At 33.6% G+C, this 23,050-nt stretch overlaps 1 protein-coding gene across 2 annotated transcripts in view; it reads right to left on the bottom strand.

Moving 5' to 3' along the window:
- Positions 1 to 23,050, bottom strand: part of bves (popeye domain cAMP effector bves) — a 90,255-nt gene that overhangs the window by 8,295 nt on the left and 58,910 nt on the right. The window contains exons 3-6 of one of the 2 annotated variants that reach the window (XM_088260087.1): positions 17,471 to 17,573; positions 16,266 to 16,406; positions 14,638 to 14,773; positions 3,507 to 5,013 (exon numbers count right to left, since the gene is read on the bottom strand). In XM_088260087.1, the coding sequence (XP_088116213.1) occupies positions 4,937 to 5,013; positions 14,638 to 14,773; positions 16,266 to 16,406; positions 17,471 to 17,573 (457 nt within the window). In that variant the 3' untranslated portion in view covers positions 3,507 to 4,936. Of the gene's footprint in view, positions 1 to 3,506; positions 5,014 to 14,637; positions 14,774 to 16,265; positions 16,407 to 17,470; positions 17,574 to 23,050 lie in introns of those variants that run through there. The other variant, XM_088260089.1, reaches the window with a different exon arrangement.

Here is a 23,050-nt window from a genome sequence, read left to right as displayed (position 1 = left end):
TTGGGCCTGTACTGCGCATGCCTCCCGAGAGCCTTGCATATGAAATTAATCAAGCTTGCCTCTTTTACAAGGTATCAGGTTCTCGCAGCCCAGGACGTCCACTGCTGACGGTTCTTCAGCAGTTGTCGTCTGAACTATGAGATGCTGATCTGATTCGTGAAGACGCAAAGAGCTGGCATCCGACAGAGGAGCAGTTTATGGACTCCATAGCGAATATGGATTCATAAATTATTAGACCAACAATATTAATTTTAGACATAGGAGGAGCGGACAATAAATTTGCACATTTGATTATTTCACCCCTATCTAGACCCAGATGGTACATAGGGTGCTGCATTGACAGGCGTAGTGGCGTAGTTGGGTAGACGCTCGACTGCGTAATTGGCGTCGCGGGTTCGACTCCCGCCAATTGCAAAATGAATTGAAGAAAAATTTATTTTCAATTGGTCTGGGTAAACACCCAAACACGCAAATGCGATGTATTTTTCACATTTGCCTTCCTTACCCTTACTATCCTACCTGCAGACAAGCATATAAAATAGACGCTTTGCGGGTCATTCCTTTAAAAATAAAAAATAAAATCAACACTGTTTTCTTGACCATTAACCATTGACTGATCTAATTTTTTCCTCAAAGGATTTCTCGGCAGCTTTTATATCCAACGGGCATGGAGTATGGGTATGCATCTCGAGTGCCCAGAGGATAACGATCTGGTAGACCTGTTTTTTGTGTATGGACTTTTCGTTCGACAAGATCAAATTTTTTTGTTATCAGACTCACACACATCCATACATCTATTAGAATTTACACTATACAGACTAAATTTTATGATGTCATTATATATTGACTGAATCTGCATCTAGCCTGTACAGTTTATTTTTAAAAAAAATTCAGCCTGTTTTATTTATAATTCACAATGTTTTAAGCGTGTCCAAAGTTGCACCAAATGAAGACCACAAGATTCATTTGAATCACTGAATGATTTGTACAAATTTCTTGTCCACACCTCGTATTTAAAACATGCTGTGCCGAATATACCAAACATTCATTATACTTTAAACACCCCTTCCTCTATGTAGTCAACTACACTTTAAACTAAATGTAGTCAACTACACTTTAAACTAAGTCTAAAAAAAAGTTTAAAAACTGAATTTAATATATTACAACACCTATTAAGTAATATTTAAAAAAAATTTAATCTCTAGCATTCTATAGAGTATTAAAACGTTTTTTAAGGTTACAAACAAAAAATTGATTTAGTTTTTAAAAACCGTTGCTTGCACAAAAAAATATACGTACATCTCATAAGTTACCATTGCATTAGTTTTATTTTTAAATAAAAACCCTTGCAGTTGAAACAACCAATGATATCATAAATTGGTAGTTTTTCTTGCTTGACTTAAGAATGAGTCACTCGGTAGGAATTTGAATTGAACATCCTCTGCATTTAAATAGTCTATTTATTCCAAAATATCATTAATTTATTTGCAAAATTTTACATTTGAAAAACAGCATCCTACTATGTAGGCAACGTATTGGTAAATTGGTAATGATGCCATTAAAACTAGTGGGTAAAAGATTCAAATCTCGTCAGTTCCAGCTCCCAGTATGAAATACTTAGAACTGCATCCCAAAACCCTGGGGTAACTCACAGGGATCATGTATTAAGGTCGACCACTAGATGGATTTTGACGTACACTGACGTCACGCAAAGCGCTGTTATAATTTTGATATAATGATGAAATTGAATGACTAGAATTTAATAATAATAATAAAACCCTTATCCGCACCCCAATGGTGCATAGGGCACTGCGTCATATAAACGCAGTGTTATCTTGATCGTTTACACATGAAGGAAAGGTAATCAGCCCTCCGCTTCAGGTACCAGTCCAGAGTAATATTGAATAAATATGACAGTGAAAAAATCACTCATATTTATTTTACCCCCCTTGGGAATCGAACCCGGGACCTCCAGAACGGTAGCCGAGCGTGCCGACCATTACACTACGGAGGCGGACTAGAATTTAATAAATTATATTTTCATGATTTCTTTACATATTCTAAAAAGAAAATAACTGATTGTCATGTGATTTTAAAATAAAATAATCTTTGCTAGTAAAAAAAGTGAAATATCGATGCCACTTACTGTTAACAACTTAATTTAATGATGAAATTAACATTTAATAGTTAAGATACTTATATTATAAAAAAGTTATAAGGAATGATAATTTCAAAGTGCCGATTAAAAGCAGTGATCGAATCTCAGTTATTGAGGATACTAGAGAAAGGGCTTGGATCAAAATTGACAGCATCAAATAGCGTGAGTTTGTTGAATATTAAAAAGTTTAGTGCGGTAATTCAACTAGTGACGGAGAGATGATTTTACAGAAATAATACATTAGGCGTTACAACAGAAAGATAATTAAACTCACCCTTGAATAATAATTACTAATAATAATCATAATTTGCGAACAAAAAAAATAGTATTGCACCGTGTTAATTTTTCAATGCGGCATTTTCAAGAAATCACAGCTCTGGTACAGGTAAAACTAGTTCAGAGTGTGAATCTGAAATCTTCTAGAAACACGGGCCAGTTAGCGGTATTACATTCTATTTTTGCGGTACATAAGCGATACAGCATTTGTCATATTTAACCCTTTGTTTACTATTCAATTTGTAAAAGTCCTTATTGAGAAATAATAATAGTAATAAAACCCTTGTCCACACCCCAATGGTGCATAGGGTCCATGAATTTTTTTTTCCATTCAAACCCTTATCCGCACCCTATGGTGCATAGGGCACTGCATTATATAACGCAGTGTTATCTTGATCGTTTACACATGAAGGAAAGGTGATCAGCCCTTTGCTTCAGGAACCAGTTCAGGGTAATATTGAATAAATATTACAGTGAAAAAATCACAAATATTTATTTGAACCCCCCTGGGAATCGAACCCGGGACCTCCAGAATGGTAGCCGAGCGTGCTGACCATTACACTACGGAGGCAGACAAAACAAGAGAATTGAGAAAACAGGCTTTTAACTATCTCTCAACCTTAGTTTAATCACGCGCTATAGTAATGGATATTTAAAATTTAACTGCGCAATTAACCAGTTAATGCCTGACCAGCAGTTAAAATGCGTAATTAATCCAAAAAAATTAATGTTAAAAATTTACTTAATGATGATACTTACATATATAAATTATAGTTACATTTTTAGCTGTCGTGGCGTGAGTTTAAAAAAAACACCTCAATGTATTCCAATATCCATTATTCATTTCCACATGGGCTCGGATGGCATTAGCGTTAATGAGGTTTGAAACATCAGAAAAAAGTGCGAATGACTTAGAAAATAGCTATAAGCGCTGTCATTGGCGTTAAACTGGAAAAAATGTACTACTAGAATCTGAACAACTTCTTTTCCTAGCAAGCAAAGGATTTTTAGACAAGCGCAAACATTTAAAAATGATGGGTAAACATTCCGATGAGAACATAAAACATGATTAAGGTATTTGAAAACACATCTCAGGCAATATTATTGTACATTACATTACACATTATGTATATTTCTAGGTTATATATATATGTACATGAATATCATTAAAGGATTGCTAAACGTAGAAACATAATGAGTGCTTCAAGTATCATTTATAATGAAAACGTAGAGAAACTAGAAAACTAAATTAAAGCTCCGATTTTAATGCAAACAATATGTCTCTGCGATTGAACAACTAAAAAATAAGACACTAAAATGATTTCTACATCTGGAGGTCTTTTACTCCGATACTAAATCATTGTAAAATGTGATATATGTGTAATTTTTCACTGACTTTAATTGGCTGGCGTTATCCAGAATGAAACAAATCTACATAAGATATGGGAATGCATAATGATTGCCTGTCAACAGGAGTAAAAAGACCTTCAGATGCCAAATATGATGATTTGCAAATGGAATTTGTACGGCAATTTTATCGACAAGATGTGGCTAGTTCCCTGATTTATTTTGCGTTATTTTCTCACATAATTATCTGTGAATCGTAAATCGATCTGCCCACTTTGAATAGTTAAGGTTAGGTAATTTTTTTTTGCTGACCTAACCAGTCAGTAGGTTAGGTTAGGCTAGTTTTTACTATGTCTACTGGTAACTGGTAACTACCAAAGGTAACTGAATATCAGATTATGCTATTCGCTTATAGAAATACCCAGAGTAGGTTAGGTTACGAAATAACTATATTGTATTATTTATTATATCGGACATTGGATTATTCACCCTACGGATGAGATGTCGATTTAAAAGGTGTCTCAACTTGATACGAAACATGCATCGTTCTTCCCTTTTTTATGAAAGACTTTATACTTTACACAGTATATAAAGTGATCGCTTAAGCTGGCTAATGCCAGGTGTAAGCCTTGGGATGCTCAGACTTCCATCTACTTTCATAAAAAAGGGAAGAATGATACAATGTGGTGTTGGAGACGCATACTCTGAATTCCATGAACAGCTAGAGGCACCAACGAGTCCATTCGTCAGAAGTTACACTTGGATGGCTCAACTCTGGCCACTGTCCATACACGACGGATTCCTCAGTTTTTTGCACTTTCAAACATTTGTTTGGAAATGCCATAACTAGGAGAAACAATTGTCACAAAATTGATTTTTATGTGTTTTTTAACAATTAAAATACAACTTAGTAGACTCATAAAATCAGTGTTTGATTTAACATTTAATGCATAAATTACACGCCAAATGTATAAATAAACACCTATGAAATAACTGATTATGGACAGGTCAATGTAGAATGTTTCCTTTGTGAGCAGGTTAGGTTAGTTTATTTCTACGAGTTGGGTGGGTCACTAGCGAATAGCCGTATTGCCGTACAGATTCCTCGTGACGAGATGGTGGCGCGGCGGGGGCGGGGGGCGGGGGGCAGGCAAGCTAGCAAGCGGAGCTACGGGCGCGAGTGTCGGGCATACCCAGCGCGCTCCTCGGGCTTAGCAAGGGCGCATGCTCCTCTGGGGGCGCACACCACACCACACGACCGGACCACATCCGCACCACAACGGGAAACAAAACAAACAAACCGGGGTCAACTTACGCAACACCACATTAACAACATACCACACTAACCGGGACACCGTCAATACAAGAACTGTCAATGTTTTCAGATACATAATTCACACATAATTAACAATTTTAATTGAAGCGTGAAGGTGAATAATCAATATATAAGTATTTATCACTAGGCCTGTATTCCTCCAATGTCGCCAATTTTTTTATTTAACATATGTTTTCCGGGAAACGCTTAAAAGCGTCGTTGACATACTGTTGGCAGAAAGCGGGAGACGCTTGTAAGCGTTCTGTTTGATTACTTTTGGTAGAGCGCGAGACGCCGCAGATTGGAATTGAATTTGCGGTTACTTGTGATTAGTATAATAATTAGGGTCGGGGTTGATGAAAAAACCGCCCGACAGCATTGTGTTAAAAGAGTGTTTTTTTTAAATTTTTAAATTCACACATCTGTACATTGGCCAAATAATTTCTGCAAACTCTTCAATATGCTGTAAATATCATACAAATTAATATATTTTAGGGAAAAAAACGGCAATTTGATATTTCGCACCAAAAGCAAAGGAGACATTTCACATTGGAAGTTTGCCATATGACAGTGGCTCATTGATATGACAATTTTTACAGAAACATTGACAATTTTGTTGATCGTGTCCTGAGCACTTAAAATATCTAATTCCATTTTAAATAGATACAAAATAAACTGCTAAAAACAGTCATCTATCGACATTGCTTTAAGTCGGCATTTGGTACATATTTGATATTGTCACCAATACAGCGAGAATACATAACTCATTTTGCAGCTAAGAGTATCGACTCTACCTAAGGCAGCCATTGTATCATTGGATACTTTTTTTAAATTGCAAAATTGTATTCAATAATTATTTTAAATAATTCCATACAGCTGCCTTTATTGAGATGCGCTTTATCAAATGATATCACATGGGATAAACCACAAGGTATGCACAAATTATTAAAAGGTAATGTCTGCTTTTTTACAGGACAATTAGTGTACAGGCCACTTTTAACAGTGCGTGGCTTCGTGTATTGCACTGATGACTTCGGAAGCTCAGACTATCACCCGCAAATTCACATGCATCTGCTATTAGATACCTTAAAAAAACCTTATTTTTACGAAATTTCAAAGTTGATGACAGTTTTTAAAGCATAAAAAATTTAAAATTTTTGTAAGTTTAAAATTGTATGTATCTCTTTACAATGGAATAGAGCACTGATAATCATTGGCTTTGATGCAAACTTATTGACAGTAGAAATTTTAAAAAATGCTCTTCTTAGAAAAAAATAGTTTACCTGATTTTGACAATCTGTTTCAAAGTTTGAATTGACCTCCAATGACTATCAATACGGGGGAAAAATATATCTCTTCCTGATCTTACATAGTTTCGATGTAAATATATATTTTTAATCTAGCCCGAGTGTGACTCAGGCAAGGAGTTTGTATTGGATTGATGAACTAAATCATATTGCGACTTGTCAGTACTGATTTGCCGGAACTAAATATATTGATGTATTTGTTTTTATTGACTGACTCGAATGGTATTCGGGGAATCTTGTTTTTCGTTTATTGGTGATGATTTCCTGCAGTGACAAATTTTCTCACCAAAATTCAACCGTTAAGTCGTTATGAAAAATTTATTAATCATTTAAATTTCATTTTGTCCGCCTCCTTAGTGTAATGGTCAGCACGCTCGGCTACCGTTCTGGAGGTCCCGGGTTCGATTCCCAGGGGGGGGGTCAAATAAATATACGTGATTCTTTCACTCTAATATTTATTTAATATTACCCTGGACTGGTACCCGAAGCGGAGGGCTGATCACCTTTCCTTCATATGTAAACGATCAAGATAACACTGCGTTTATATGAAGCAGTGCCCTATGCACCATTGGGGTGCGGATAAGGGTTTTATATATATATATATATATATATAAATTTCATTAGAATTTTTAATAAATTCCAATATGAGTAACAACATTTTGAGTGTGTCCAAATACTTGCTCATAAATCTGGATTATCTCCAATTAGGAATTATGTTTCTCGAATTAGGAGTTATTTTCAATATGAGTTATGTCAGTTAAAAGGGCGTTTTTTTTCCTCTTATTTCTTTCATCTATTTTGTGCCATTCCAATTTTTTTTTTACATTTTCCGCACCCAATGGTGCATAGGGCACTGCATTGGACCTACACGGTGCCAACTCAATCACCAATTGCATGAAAGTGAGGTGACCAGTCCTGCGCTCCAGATTCTTGTAAAAGAAAGAAGAGCAGCAATGACTAGTTCTTGTACTAACAATTTTTATACACTCTTTAACCAATATCTCTAATAACTTACTAGGCAGAGAGAACATCGCTCCAAACCAACGCTGAGGAAAAATATGTGAGTCAGGAAGAGATTGCAAATATTTATATGTTGGTATCAATTATAAAAAAATGCATTATAAACCATGCATTCGAAATAAAATCAATTTATAAAATCCATGGTATATATTGCTCGGTAAATCAAATGTAATACTCTGATACTAGCTGCTTTCACTAGAAGTTTTAATATTTTACAATGACGTACTAAGGATATTTGACATAAGTCTCTAATACCAGAGTTTTACACTATTGAGGGAAAACAACAAACATCCAATATTTTATAATATTTAAATCAAGCCTTGTTAACTGAAAAATTCAGAGAAAGATTAATAATTTAACATTTAAACAGTTATTGAACACAGCCAAGTCATATCACTGTTGTGAAATCAAACATATAAATGTGCCTCTGTTTTGTTTTTTTGAACTGGAGTGTCGGGTTGTGGTCCTGTGGTTAGTGTCGCGGACTCTTGAGTCAGAACATTTTCGACTCTTGGTTCGAACCCACTCTATCACAGTTTGATACTTATTTCTAATAATGAGCCGCTTAGGCTCACAGAAACAGTATGAAATCAAAGTATTTTTGTAAATAATAGAAACACAAATATTTTTCTTAATTAAAAAAATCTAAGCAACTTTTAAATATTGTAAATTCTTTAAAAAAAAAAAATTCAACTGATATTTTTGGTTTTATTTTTGTGAAAAAATCTGAGCATTAAGTGGTTAATTGTATTAAATTAAAATACTATTTGTTTGAATATAATAAAATGTATTTTAAATGCGTTATTAGAGCTCGCGAACTGCTGTTTGCTACCTTAGAGCTACTTTGTTTAACAATAATTAGATGTAACAAAGTCTTGGCAAGGCATTATTGTCAATGACTTACTAACCAAGTTCTAGCACTTCAAATATGTCTTCTCCTGAATCATTACAAATTTTGATTTGGCGCTCTGGTTGTAAATGATCAAATGAGAACAAAAACAATTTTTATACTAGCAAAAAATAATCTTTTTACAAACAACAAATTTTCATTAATTTCATTAATTGATTCGGCAGTCACTTTGTGGTCAAATCTATCCATTTTTAATTAATGTTTTACTCAGTAAATACCACTATTTCTTAAATGATGCGGAATGCATTGAAACACGTGTCACAGTGGATTTTAAGAAATAGTGGTATTTACTAAGTAAAACATTAATTAAAAATTTTCATTACACTATGAAATTAATGGTTTTCTTCTGACCAGCTATACGAAACAGTCTAAAAGCACATTTGTATATTTGACGTCATTTGGAATAATGTGACGTAAAGCATATTTAAAAAAAAACATTTACCTGTCCAGAAGTTTGACTACACCTTGCGGTGAAATGGTCAATAATTCCCAAAAGAGGGTTTATATTTTTTTCTTCTAAACGTTTTTATTTTTGCTTTTAATTTTTTTATTATTAATCTTATATGTAATAATATGTATTTAACATGATTTTGAATCTTAATAAAAGAAAAAACCAAACTTTAGTATTTTAAAAAAGGAAAATTCTACGAATTGGTACATTAAAAAAAGGTAATTTGGACCATAAAAAGAACTCACTTCTGGACAGGTTAATTTTATATTCGTTCATATTGAAAGCCACATTTCAAACAAAAAAAACTTTTTTAAATTCTTAAACTGGGACTTGAGTCAAAATAATAAAAATATTTATACAGTATCTACTCAATGAATTAGGGCCACGCAGAATTTCGCGCAATTTCTCAATTCAAACAGGAATAACTCAGAGAAAACCTTGAATAAAACAACATTGAATTTTATTTACACAAGAACACTTTATTACGCTTAAATTATGCATATATTTTCATATAAATATAGTTAGTATTTATTATTTCCACCTTTGGCAGAAATAACTGCCTCAATTCTTTTTGGCATACTTAAAATGCACTGTTTTATCGTGTTTTTTATTTCTTCGTCTTCTGACCTAATTTTTTGAATTTTTTTTTTAGACAGTCTACTGTCGGATTTGGGAATGAGTATACCTTATTTTTTAACATGCTCCATACGTTTTCTATAGGATTAAGGTCCGGAGAATTTCCAGGCCAGGGGAGCAAAGGCAGATTTTTGTAAGACAAAATTTTTATTATTGATTTAGCCCGGTGGCAAGGTGCCCCATCCTGCATGAAGGTGTATGGACCTTCTGTTGGGTCGAGTGTATGGTAGAAGGGCAATAAAATTCGTTCGAGGACCTGCTTATAGGAATTTTGGTTCATTGTTCCTTCCACGAAAAACAACGGCCCAGGTAAATTGTTAATAATACATGACCATATCATTGTTGCAGGGGGGTGTTTGATAACTTTAACCACACAGGCCTCATTGTAACGTTCCATTGGTGTTCTCCTGACGAATCGACGGCTCTCTGTCACGGCTTCTAACCGGCACTCATCACTAAAGATGACCTGAAAAATAATGAAAATTTAAGTTTAATTCAAATATATAAGTTTATTGACTAAAATGATATGTTGAAAATTCAATTTAAATAAATACCTTTTTCCAATCATCTACCGAGTAATTTCGATGTAGCCTGGCCCATTTTAATCGATCCGCTTTCATTCGTGGTGTCAATTTTGGTACTTTTACAGGGCGCCTGCATTTCAGATTTACTTCGTAAAGACGTCGCCTCAGTGTTGATACCGATATATTTATACCCTCTTCTTCCAATTTTATTTTTAATGTTTTTGCTGATGCACTTCGGTTTTCTAAGGCACTTTGAACGATTTTTTGATCAGTCCTCGGTGTTGTTTTTCTAATCTTACGACAGTTCTTTCGCTGATTGCTGGTGGCGGGTGACTGATTTTTTATTGATTTTGAAATTTTGTCCACTGTTTGACGAGAAACGTTTTCTTTTTTTGAAATTTCTCTATTAGATAGTATTCCTAATTTCAGTAGCACTATAACACTAGACTTTTTTTCCTCAGAAATGTCTTTACTTTTTCCCATTTTGTCCTTTTCAAAAAAAACACTTGTGTTTACAAAAAAAAATTATACTTTATGAACTAAAATTAAAAATTAAGTTTTTTTCACAAGACACGATAACTATATAACCTCTCTGAACAAAACAACAATCAGAACTCAAGAAACTTCACTAATAAATGAGATAGGGCTTTTTTTTGAACTTTCAACTATCTGTCTACCTGTGCTAATTAGGGACCTTTCTCAGAAAAAGGGTTTAAAATTTTGTAAACGCTTAAATAATCCAGGTATATTTTACATATTATTGAAGGTAATATACATGATATTAGATGTCAATAAAAAACTTAAAGTATTTATGTAAAATAAATGTAATAATCCAAAAGATTTCAGAGTATTCAAAAAAATAATGGGTGGCCCTAATTCATTGAGTAGATACTGTATATATGGGCAATTTTAATATAAGGAAATTATTTGAGGACTTTTGTACTTTATTTATTTTAAGTAGGTACATTTGTACATTCATTTTAGATCTGTACAACTGTTTGATAAGGGTAGTAAAAAGTCTCAAAAAGGCTTATTTAAACATATGAAATATTATTCACTAGTGAAAAAATCTAGCTCTCTTTTAAATCTAGGGTAATTTAAACCGCTAGGGGGAGAATTATCAAAAGGTTCTTATTAGATTAACTAAAACTAACAGGGATTTATGTAAAATACACACCATTATAGCGGGCTATTCAATTTTAAAACTAAGCATAAGAAATCTTTCATAATTTTTATAAATGGCGTAAATAATCAAAGTCATCTTCCTACAATAACTGATTTTAAATTTGAAGGGCCCACTTTACCAACATACACAGACGTTTTACAGCAAATATCGTCACAAGAAAGCCAAAAAAAAAACATTTTTTGTGACTTTTTGCAATGCGAAGAATTCACCGTAAAAAATATATAATGTACACAAAATAACCAATATACAACATCAAATTTAAACATGTTTATTCTGGTATATTACTGTGATTTTTTATTTATTTATGAGAATATTTAATGAAACACTTTTAGAGCAATTTTGGAAATTGCCTGGTTTTTAATAATCAATAAATATAAGTTTATTTGATTTTTCTTAAATTGTGAGTATTAAGGCATTTAAAGTAAAGGAAAGTAAAAAAAAAACAAAAAAAGGATTCATAGTATCGGGACCTTGAGACAATAATTTATAATTGATAATAATTATCAATTCCTTTGTATTTATTATTAAATAAATATATAAATTTTGACTTAATGCTTCCAACCAGAGCACATATGATAATATAGTTGAAGTTCTATAATCGTTTACCAAATTTCTCCCAATAATAAATATGTCCATTGAAAATATAAATTTAATATATTTTTTATTTTTATTAATAAGTAAAAGACAATTTTACTAAATGCATTTATTTTTGCGACAGCTGTTTCACATCGCATTATCAAACTGTGTCGATAAAACAAAATGCACATATTTACGTACAAAATTTGTTATATCATATGATATTATGTTAGCCACATTATCAGCTGATAGGGAAATTTACTAGAAATTATTTTTAATATCGAATCACTGATTAGAAAGCCGTCTGTATATTTATTGCAGTAAGACAAAAACAATAATATATCAAACAATTAAGTCAAAAGATTAATAGATATGAATTATAATTCTAGCTTTTGTTATTTTATCTCCATGTAAGATTGTCTTACAATGATCTCATGATATTGATACAAATGTGTATGAAAAACCAAAATGTACAATGTATAAGATAATGTGTGTATTTTGTATGTTATTTGTGTGATGTAAATGTATGTTTTATGAATATATAAATATAAGGAATATATAAATATGTATGTTAATTTTGTCCACCTCCGTGGTGTAATGGTCAGTACGCTCGGCTACCGTTCTGGAGGACCCGGGTTCGATTCCCAGGGGGGGTAAAATAAATATGAGTGATTTTTTCACTGTAATATTTATTCAATATTACCCTGGACTGGTACCTGAAGCGGAGGGTTGATCACCTTTCCTTCATGTGTAAACGATCAAGATAACACTGCGTTTATATGACGCAGTGCCCTATGCACCATTGGGGTGCGGGTAAGGGTTTTGTTTTTGTGTTGTTATAAATATAAGGAATACATAATTACAAAATAAAGATTTTTTTCTTTATCACTTTTGTTGATCGTAGAAGTTTGATACAGAATGATCCAGAACTACTATATGGTTTAAAAAATTAAAGAAAAATAATTACACACAATTTGTGATAGATAAATAAACATAAATAGTATTGTGCATAAAATAGTTTAAATGATTAAACGATACTTTAGTGTGTTTTTTAATAAATAAAAATATATTTAAATAGTGATATATAATAATCTTAAAATCCTTATACGCACCCCAATGGTGCATAGGGCACTGTGTCATAAACGCATGATCATTTTACTTATGAAGGAAAGGTGATCAACCCTCCGCTTCAGGTACCAGTCCATGGTAATATTGAATAAATATTACAGCGAAAAAATCACTTATATTTATTTTTACCCCCCTTGGGAATTGAACCCGGGACCTCCAGAACGGTAGCCGAGCGTGCTGGTGATATACAAAATAGTGATATACAAAATAAATTATATTGGTGTCATATAAATGCACAACATTTTTGGTGTGGCCTAGTTCTTGTTCAATCATGAGTAAAATGAATGTTTGAATGAAATAAAAAGATCATTTTCAAAAGATCATGTCAACAGGCCGTGACAGGTCATAACCCATGTAAATACACTTCCATGTTCTTTTTCATCTATGTTGAGATGTCAAAGTGTAATAATAACTCCCAAGTGAAGAAACCCAAATTTGTGAACGAGAATTTGCACACAATATGTTGCGAATATATCGCTCACTCCTTTCAAGAACGTCATAAATCAAAAATCGTCAATTTTCAGTTGTGCATGTTTTAGGAATGCCCAGAAAATATACTATATCCCAGCAAAAGCGGCAGATTTTTAACTTAATATTTACCAGCTACAGGGCAGAAAGTGTTGTTTTTGCATTTTGAAGAAAATGTATTTTTTAATTATTTTTTTTAAATATACTAAATAAATTTTAAATGGAGATAAAACCTTCAGATTTTACCTAAAAAGATCTGTTGCACAGTAAAAAGTTCAATAAGTGGCTTGATATTTATTTTTAATACATTGTATAATATTTTTAAACTTGAAAAATGTTCTCCTGAAAAATCAAGATTTTTGATTTATGACGTTCTAGAAAGGTGTGAGGGATATGTTAGTAAAAATAAATAAGAAATGAGAGTGGATTATGAAAAGTCTTGTTAATTTTTTTAATATGGCAGATTCTTAGCTACCTGACAATGGACCAATTTACAAATTAATGTGATGCAAAAAAAACATTTCAAAATTCATTATTATTGAAAAAAGTTTGCCTGTTTTCATAACTTAACATTTTCCAAAATAACTAAAAATATTGTTGATTTTAAACACACCCAATAAAAAGGAAATTTTTTGCAAAAAAAATCTTCAGATGATTAAGCATGCGTATGAGAAAAACTCTCAGCTCTAAAAGGTTTTTTTTTTGAGGTTCAAGGGATCTTGATTCCTTTATGTCACCGCGACCATATTAGGTCTATTGTGACCTCCCTCTGAATTACAGCTCACTCCCAAGACCTACGTTAGTCATGTAACTCACGACCTGTCTCGGTGGTAGGAGCTTCACCTTCTCGGAGTCCAGTAGAGGTCCTCCAAGGATGTGACTTCGTTTGCGAGCGAGTGCGTCACAATTATAGAGAATGTGGATTGGCGTTTCGTTATCCTAAATACAAAATCTGAATACTGGGGAGTCATGAAGTCAAATTTTTGTCATGTGTTTCCTCAGTCTGCAGTGTCTTGTAAACGTTACCAATTTAAAAAGTTCTTTATTTTCAACACCACAAGGATATCATAAAGACACTTTAAATACATTAGTACATGCCGCAAAGACATTATAAATAATATGTTAAGTAAGTTGCGATGAATATCACAAGGATATTTCAAAACAAAACTTAAAATGTTGAAACCAGGGTATGTTTTTAATTAAGGGCAATCCTTTTCCTCTGCAAGATAGTCAAGAATCTACCAAGATTAGTTTTAGTTAGTGGGTTAGGTTAGGTTACATGAGGTTAGGCGAGTTTTGCGCGGGAGAGGGAAGGTTGGGTCAGCGCCAGCCTACCTTGCAGCTGCCGGTTGATGAGCGCCGTGATGCCGGGGCCGTCTCCGGACTTCTTGACTATCAGCATCGGCTTGTCTTCGCCTTCTTCGTAGCTGTTCGGAAGGTGCCCATTGCTAGCAGCCATGGTCTCGCTCACCTGCCGCCATTATGAATCAAGTATTTTTAGCAATATTTCAAGTATTTTTGGAAGTTCAACAGGGAGGCCTTTGTTCAATACTATATACAAGAAGAAGGCTGAAGTAAGTAAGTATTTTTAGCTAACGAAATCAGTCAGTAACTGTCTTCCTGCTGTGGAAGCGTTTATGTCGATGAATAATGGTTGAGTGGAAATGCGATGACTGACCATTTTCTGTAAATGTCTTCGCACTGTTCCGTGTCTGTCTACTGTGCTGGTCGGGGTCGTGGGCGTCTGTGTACCGGCCAACGTCGGGTCGGAATCGGATCTAGCTGACTAATTGAACTAAACACTAATCCCTTTCACTGCCTACACTGGGGTACTTCTAGAAAATTTGGTGATGGACTTACAATCTTGTATTTATTTAGATTGGCAGTGATAGGTATATTGAAAGCTTTTAAACGTAAATTCACAGTAAAATCGGGATACAATTTTATATTGTTTCACATTTTCAATAAATTTCGCAACTTAGTTCAAAAAAAAAAAATTCTTAGCAAGAGCAGATCTGTCAGGAAGCCTAGATGCTTCTGTATCAGATCTGGGCATGCGGCGGGACAGCTTTCAATAATGTGGAAGCGTTTACCCAATTGCACTGATTACGGGCATCCACGTCCACTATCTCCTCAGAGGTTGCATTTTTATATTAGATGAAAAAAATAATAAATAATTAAACTTACTTGAAAGATTCGCGTTTATTTTCACAAAAGATTTTTGTTTACAAATAACTTAAGATTTACAGGTTCTTTATTTACTCTAGATTTATTTTTACAAAAAAATTATTTGAATGTTACAAATTTTTGTCACGACGAGGCACAATAAATGGGCAACTGAAGGTAGGCCAGGTCGCTCCGGTGGCTTGGGACGAAAGAGGATCTAACTTGCGTTGTCACTACTTTTGAAGGCGTGGTGACGTCACACTGCTCTGTTCGCAATTGCGCGAGATACGCACCACACTGCTCTTGCTCTTTGGAGCACATTCATGTTGCTGACCATATCGGTCCATGGAATGTGTAGAATCCTAAGATGTAAGCACATTCGAAATCCCTCTAACTGGTTCATATTTCTGATCTTGAGGGTCCACAAATCAACTCTATGTAGAAGTACTGACCAAACATAACACCCAACCATTCTTCATCAATGTTTCAGATTGACGTTTTCAGTTTTAGATTTGAGATTTTTTCATTGAATTTTTTTTTTAAATGTTTTGGAAAAATAATGATAAAAATAAATTTTATTAATTGATTCGGCAGTCACTTTGTGGTAAAATCTATCCATTTTTAATTAATGTTTTACCTAGTAAATACCACTACTTAGTAAACACCGGTGTTTGAAAATGATGCGGAGTGCATCGAAACACGTGTCACAGTAGATTTTAAGAAATAGTGGTATTTACTAAGTAAAACATTAATTAAAAATGGATAAATATAAAGTTAGTTTGATATTAAGGACCAACCTGCATCAGTTTGTGAACGACATCCCTTCCGAGAATGTGATCGAAGACGGCCTGCAGAAACTGATCAGTCATGATGGACAGTTTTAACTTGTCTCTGTGCCAAATGAGAACCCTGGACTCCTCCATAGACATAATAGACACCTGGAAAATGGACCAATGATAACACAGATAATTTTAAATATCATAAATATTTGACTCCAATCACTATGAATATTGAACTAAAATTACTACAAATGTTCATATTGAATTATCTTAAATATTTGATTTTAATTATTATTAATATTCATACCTAATCAACACAAACTTTCAACTCTGATTATCAGAAATTTTATATCGAAATTATCACATATCCCTCACTCCTTTCAAGAACGTCATAAATCAAAAAAAACTTGATTTTTCAGGAGAACGTTTTTAATTTTATTAATTTAATTTATTAAAAATAAATATCAAGCCACTTATTGAACTTTTTATTGTGCAATAGATCTTTTGAGGTTAAACCTGAAGGTTTTTTTTCCATTTGAAAAATAACTAGTTTATTTTAAAAAAATAATTAAACAATATTTTTCTTCAAAATACAAAAACAACACTTTCTGCCCTGAAGCGGGTAAATATTAAGATAAAAATATGCCTCTTTTGCTGGGATAAAGTATATTTTCTGGGCTTTCCGAAAACATGCACAACTGAAAATGGACGGTTTTTGATTTATGACGTTCTTGAAAGGAGTGAGCGATATATTAAAACCTAATTATCACAATTATTTGACTTAAATTATAACAAATATTCCTATTTCAGTATCCTAAATATTTAACTCATAATATTATTACATACATTCAACTGTAATCATTACAAATATCAAACACTAATTATTACTAATATTCATATCTAATTAATATTTAACTATAATTATAAAAAGTATTAATATCTTAACTATCACAAATATTCAACTCCATTCATCACAAATATTTACATTTAATTATCACAAAGCCAATTCAAATAATATTCAATTCCATTCATCACAAATGTTTGTATTTAATTATCACAAAGCCAATTTAAATAATATTCAACTCCATTCATCACAAATGTTTGTATTTAATTATCACAAAGCCAATTTAAATAATATTCAACTCCATTCATCACAAATGTTTGTATTTAATTATCACAAAGCCAATTTAAACATTTTTCTGCTAAATTAATTACCAACATACCTGAAAATATTCATCAGTAGAGACTCCAAACCATTCTGGAGAATCCAGAAAGTGGTGCGGGAACACTATGTGCAGAGCCCTTTGGTTTTGTGACACCACCAACCTGAAAACAAAGACAAATTATTTACAAAAAAATATTAGAAAAAAACATTTTGAAGGGGCGCTATTACAGGTTTTTTTTTATGAGCAACATTTTGAGTGAGTCCAAATACTTGTTCACATAATCTGTATTATCTCCAATTACAGGAGTTATTTTCGTATTTTTTTTTTGACATCTCATCAAAGATGAAGAAGAATATGGAAGTCTGGGCATTTACGGGGCTGACGACCATCATAGGCTGGTTTAAGTGATCACTTTACACACGTGTAACACTCACCAATTCTACCCATTATTGACAACCACACTACTCAAATTCTTGGAAGTTCTATATATATATGAACCAATTTAGAAACATTGTTCTTGAATCACTAGAACTTCACTAGAGACATCTATTGGTGAGAAGAAAAAAAGGTTTTTATTGAGCAGAAACTCTTTTATTAGTATGTGAGGTCCGAATCCTGGATTCTCAATTATCACAAACATGAGAAACGCCAGAAAATATCATTTTCATTTTTATTATTTTAGCTTATAATTTGACCAGTTAATTTTTACATGTTGTAAATCTAAATACAGTGTTCATACTTCAAAAAAAAGTTTTTATGGATTTATTTTAAACATATTTCTAAATAATGGACTCTCGGCTTTAACAGAGACCCCCTCCCCCCATTAGACTCCGTTATATCGAGGTTTTACTGTACTTCCCTCAACCCACCCGTACGATGTTCCAACCAGCAGACATGCACATTTCGCCCGACAAAAAGCGAATAATTATCGCGAACAAAGGGAGAAGGAGATCGAATAACAAGTCCCTAGTAGCCGACTGTCGGGATCGCAAAACCACCGCAAACTTCCAAGCGACCTATTACAGCATTATTATCAAGAAACATTATGCGACACGGCTCTCCGTACCACTCGATGACACGGGGGACTGGCTTTTTGCGCAATGGCGTCTTTCCCGCCACGGTGTTTGCAGTGTTGCCAACGCACGCGTGTGACGCAATAAATCACCGACGAAACAGAACTTGACAGGTAGGTACGCAATTAGGAGGAAAATTTTCGGAAGATATTTATCAATGGCCGCTCAAATGGGAAGCTAACGATGTTTACTAAGTTTTTTTGCTTTCTTGCAAATCTTTTTAGATACGTTAATTATTATTTAATGACTAAAAAACGAGAAAAGTATTTAATTTATTCAAGTGGCATCTGAACGCGCAGTTTTCATAGATAAACTTGATGATATATCGTAGTCGTACAGGAGAAAGTGACCAACAAAACGTAAAATATTCAGGAGGGCCATTTAAGTCACTTTTGCTTGTCAAGAAAATAAACATCAATGCAGTTAGTCATTTTTAACAAGTCAATATATTATACTTCCAAGTTTAAAATCCTTTGGGATCTTTTTTCAGGGCAATATTAAGCTAGTAATATATCAAATAGTCAATGATCACGTTTTTGTAAAAAATGCATTTGGTCACTTTCTCCTGTATGACTACGATATGTTTAACATTTTGAGGGTGTACAAATATTTATATTATTTTTTGACATCTCAACATAGATGAAGAAGAATATGGAAGTCTGGGCATTTACGAGGCTGACGACCGTCATAGGCTGGTTTAAGTGATCACTTTACACACGTGTAACATTCACCAATTCTACCCATTATTGACAACCAGACTACTCAAATTCTTGGATGTTCTATATATATAATAATAATAATGATAATAATAATAATAATAATAATAACTCTTTATTCCAGCTTATATATAAACCAATTTTGAAAAATTGTTCTTGAATCACTAAAACTTCACTAGAGACATCTATTGGTGAGATGAAAAGAAGCTTTTTATTGAGCAGAAACTCTTTTATTAGTTTTTTTTTATTATTTATTTAGTATGTTATATTTATTTATTTTGTATGTTACATTTTAAATTATTTATTAGATTTGATACATTTTAAAGCCTCGACCCTCCATTATTATATGGGAAATGGGTAGAAAATGTTAACACGATATTTCACAGGGGGTCGGTGTTACACGTGGTGACATTTATATCCTGAATTCAAAGCCTTCGGGCGACTGGTACAGGATGTAGGGGTGCATTCAACGTTCAACCCCTAATGGAACTAAATCCCCTTCTCGCTTGATAAATAAAACCAAGGCCATATTCGCAAAGAAGGCCATATTCGTGTTATGCACGCTGTCCGTGCATAACACGCTGATCAGACATGTCGAGTGGACTTTAGTGGAGTGCTTTAAGGCCATATTCGCAATGATAGAATTCAGCTTTCGGCAACGCAGAGAGTCGGACGTCAGGTCGCGCTCAATTTTTTTAAAGAAAATATCGTGGGTATAATGGCAAAAAACGTTTACTCGAAAATATGCAATTTTGACTAATGTTGCCGTATTATAAAGTTTTCAACGTTCCATGAACTGGCAAAATACACTAAGTAGTTTGGAATATCATATTTAAGTATGTGGTTTTAAGAATAAATTCAATTTTTAGTTTAATAGCGGGTATTTTATTCAGGCTAAAAGTTTTAAATAACAGCGATTATTCAAACAGGGATTTTAGAGTTAACGTTTTATGATAGTAAACCATAATTTTTTTGTTTTTTAGAATGTATTACTAAAAAAACTAACTAACCATCTCGCCGCTTCCCTGCAGGGGAAGGCAGAGAGAATAGAACGCCTCACCACTCTGTCTTTCCAAACATTCTTCGCCTCTTCCACGTTCATGCATCTCCTCATACATACCCGCCGATTGTTACGACTCCTAACCTACTAAATGTATTACATTTCAAAAAATACGTTTTGTTAACTTCTTACCTTTCTATAACTCTTCTTTTCAAAACCATATAATTATTACGAAGAAAAACTTATTACTTATTTATTTTTTTACAAACATGTTAATAATATTAGTATAATTATAACCACTCACCGAGATTTTTATGTCTACCGGTTTCGAGACGTACCCGTCTCTTCGTCAGGACAATCACTACTACAGCATGCAAACAATACCACCCTTCACCACCATAGCACCCACTCAAAACTACACAAAATGTCTAACACATGCGATTTTTGGTCGACCCGAAGACCAACATGCACTGAAACCGGTAGACATAAAAATCTCGGTGAGTGGTTATAATTATACTAATATTATTAACATTTTTGTAAAAAATTAATAAGTAAAAATGCCTTACCACAAAATAATTGCTTTAAATATTAATAATATTGAGAAAAACTTATTTTTTCAATGCGAAAACGGTGTTATAAGAAGGAAAAAAAACAATCACGTAAAATGTTACCTGGATTTAGAGAAAATTAAGTTGCGACTTAACAAATAATACTGGGCCCTAAAGGACTCTGAATACGAGTGCAGAAAGGCAAGAGCGGGTGGAAGAGGTGGATTCCCTATGGGGTAGTTATGGCGATGGTGAAGCAGAGAAGCTACCCAAATATCAACTACTGCTATACGCGAATACGCGTATAGCAGCAGTCACATCCCAGGGGCATACGTTTGGTTTATGAGGTTGTGAAGTTCACAAGGTTGAAGTGAGTATTTTTACTGTATCATCTCGACGTGCCCTGAGTAAAATGCTCTAACTACATTTTTGCCAATTTTGAGCTATTTGGTGTATGTTATCAACTGAACGTTGTCTACAAATATAAATAAACAAACAAAATAATAATAATAAATTACACTAGTTTTTAGGCGTATAAGACGCTATCTACACCGAGCTTTCGAAATGAACTGAACTCGTAAAATTTTGTCAAAGCATAAAGTTTTAAAACGATTTAATACATTATTTTATCGTGTTTTTGAATGTATAATACTAGTTTAGAATTTAGATAAAACCGTAAATTAATAAAAAAAGAATACGTTGAAAAAATCTTCTAAGCTCTCTCCTGTAAAGTAACAGATTTGCAGATAGAGTCATTTACGTAGGGGCCGTCGATCTACCCCGGCATACGTTCTCGGGTAGTCGACCCTTCGCGATATATCGCCGTAGCCTTGGATGGAAAGACGTACAACTGCGAAACTGCGAACTGGCGTCGTGAGTTCGATTCCAGCCAGTTGCAAAATGGATTTAGGAAAAATAATTTTCAACGTAGGGCGAACATTCCAGTATATGATATATTAAATATTAATATCGATTGCGAGACCGAGTAAGAAATATCGACATCCGGAGCGTGTGCAAGACGGAGGATATCGTGAGGTGGGGACGACAACGAAGGCGATACTGGAATGAACATATAAACAGAATGTCAGAAGACAGACTTTCACGTACCGCCCTTCAAGGTAACCCTGAAGGACGCAGACCCCCAGGCAGACCTCCGAAAAGATGGAAAGACAGATGGGAGTCAGCATCCCAAGAGCGACATACGGAGGCACAAACAGATCCCTAGGATCTACAAAAAGACGAAAAATAAGAATATTGATGATAAACAGTACGTATGTAACACTTTCTTGGGTTAACTGATGTTTCGCCCGATATTGCAGGGATGACCATCAGATCGTTGTTCAAAATTATGAAATTTAAAAAAAAAACGCCCTAAATAAATATATATGAAAAAAATATATTAAAAAATTAGCCGCATGAACAAGAGAGAGAGAGAGACAGTACCTACTTGCAATTGTGACGAAAAAAGTGTCCATTTACTGGTAGTGACTAGTTACTGTACCATTTTCTCACCATCCCTTACACAGGCTGAATATTTGGAGAGATATAAACCAAATTATCTGGGTAATAATGCGCAAATAATATTACTCAAGTCAGCCAGATAATCGCACTAATCATAAATCACAATGTCAATATGTTTCCATTTACGGCAGAATTATTCGAAAGCTTTGTTTGGGATCGCAATAAGAATTAGCGGATACTTTCTTACAAAGAAAAGTGAAAATATAACATTTCCGCTCTCTTAATGACGACATAAATACTAAGCGCAATAAATTAGTATTAAAATACCTTTCCGAGACGTAAAATTACGCTAAAAATGTCAGAAAATTAATTAATAATACAAATTATAAAAGGTAAAAGCGTCGCAAAGTGATCGGCAACATTTTAGCGAGACCTATTTAAAAATACAAACAAAAAAACTGCGGATTATCGAAGTTTAATTAAAAACTAACCATTATTTCGCTTCGTCGCAGGGATAGGCAGAGATAATAGAACGCCACACTAATCTGTCTTTACAAACAATCTTTGCAAATAATCTTTGCAATGCCATAAGCATGGGTCCAACTATAATATATTCGCCTCATAAATTTGTTTTACCGTTCTTCACTCACTCACTCGTTCCACATGTCCAAACCACCTCAATACGCCATTCCTATTTTTTTTTTGGTAATGTTTATCTCAGTCTTGCATTCTTTCTTTATTTCATCATTCGAACACCTTTTATACATCCTTTTGCAGCGCATTCGTCTGAGAGATTATATTCTCGTCCTACTCTATGCTTCACTTTCATACATCGCTCA

Source organism: Brachycentrus maculatus, unplaced genomic scaffold (genome assembly GCF_059751285.1).
Source record: "Brachycentrus maculatus isolate JH-2025_06_01 unplaced genomic scaffold, ASM5975128v1 h1tg000124l, whole genome shotgun sequence".
NCBI lineage: Eukaryota > Metazoa > Arthropoda > Insecta > Trichoptera > Brachycentridae > Brachycentrus > Brachycentrus maculatus.
Note: the sequence above shows the minus strand (reverse complement) of the source record. Positions and strands in the feature narration are given on the sequence as shown.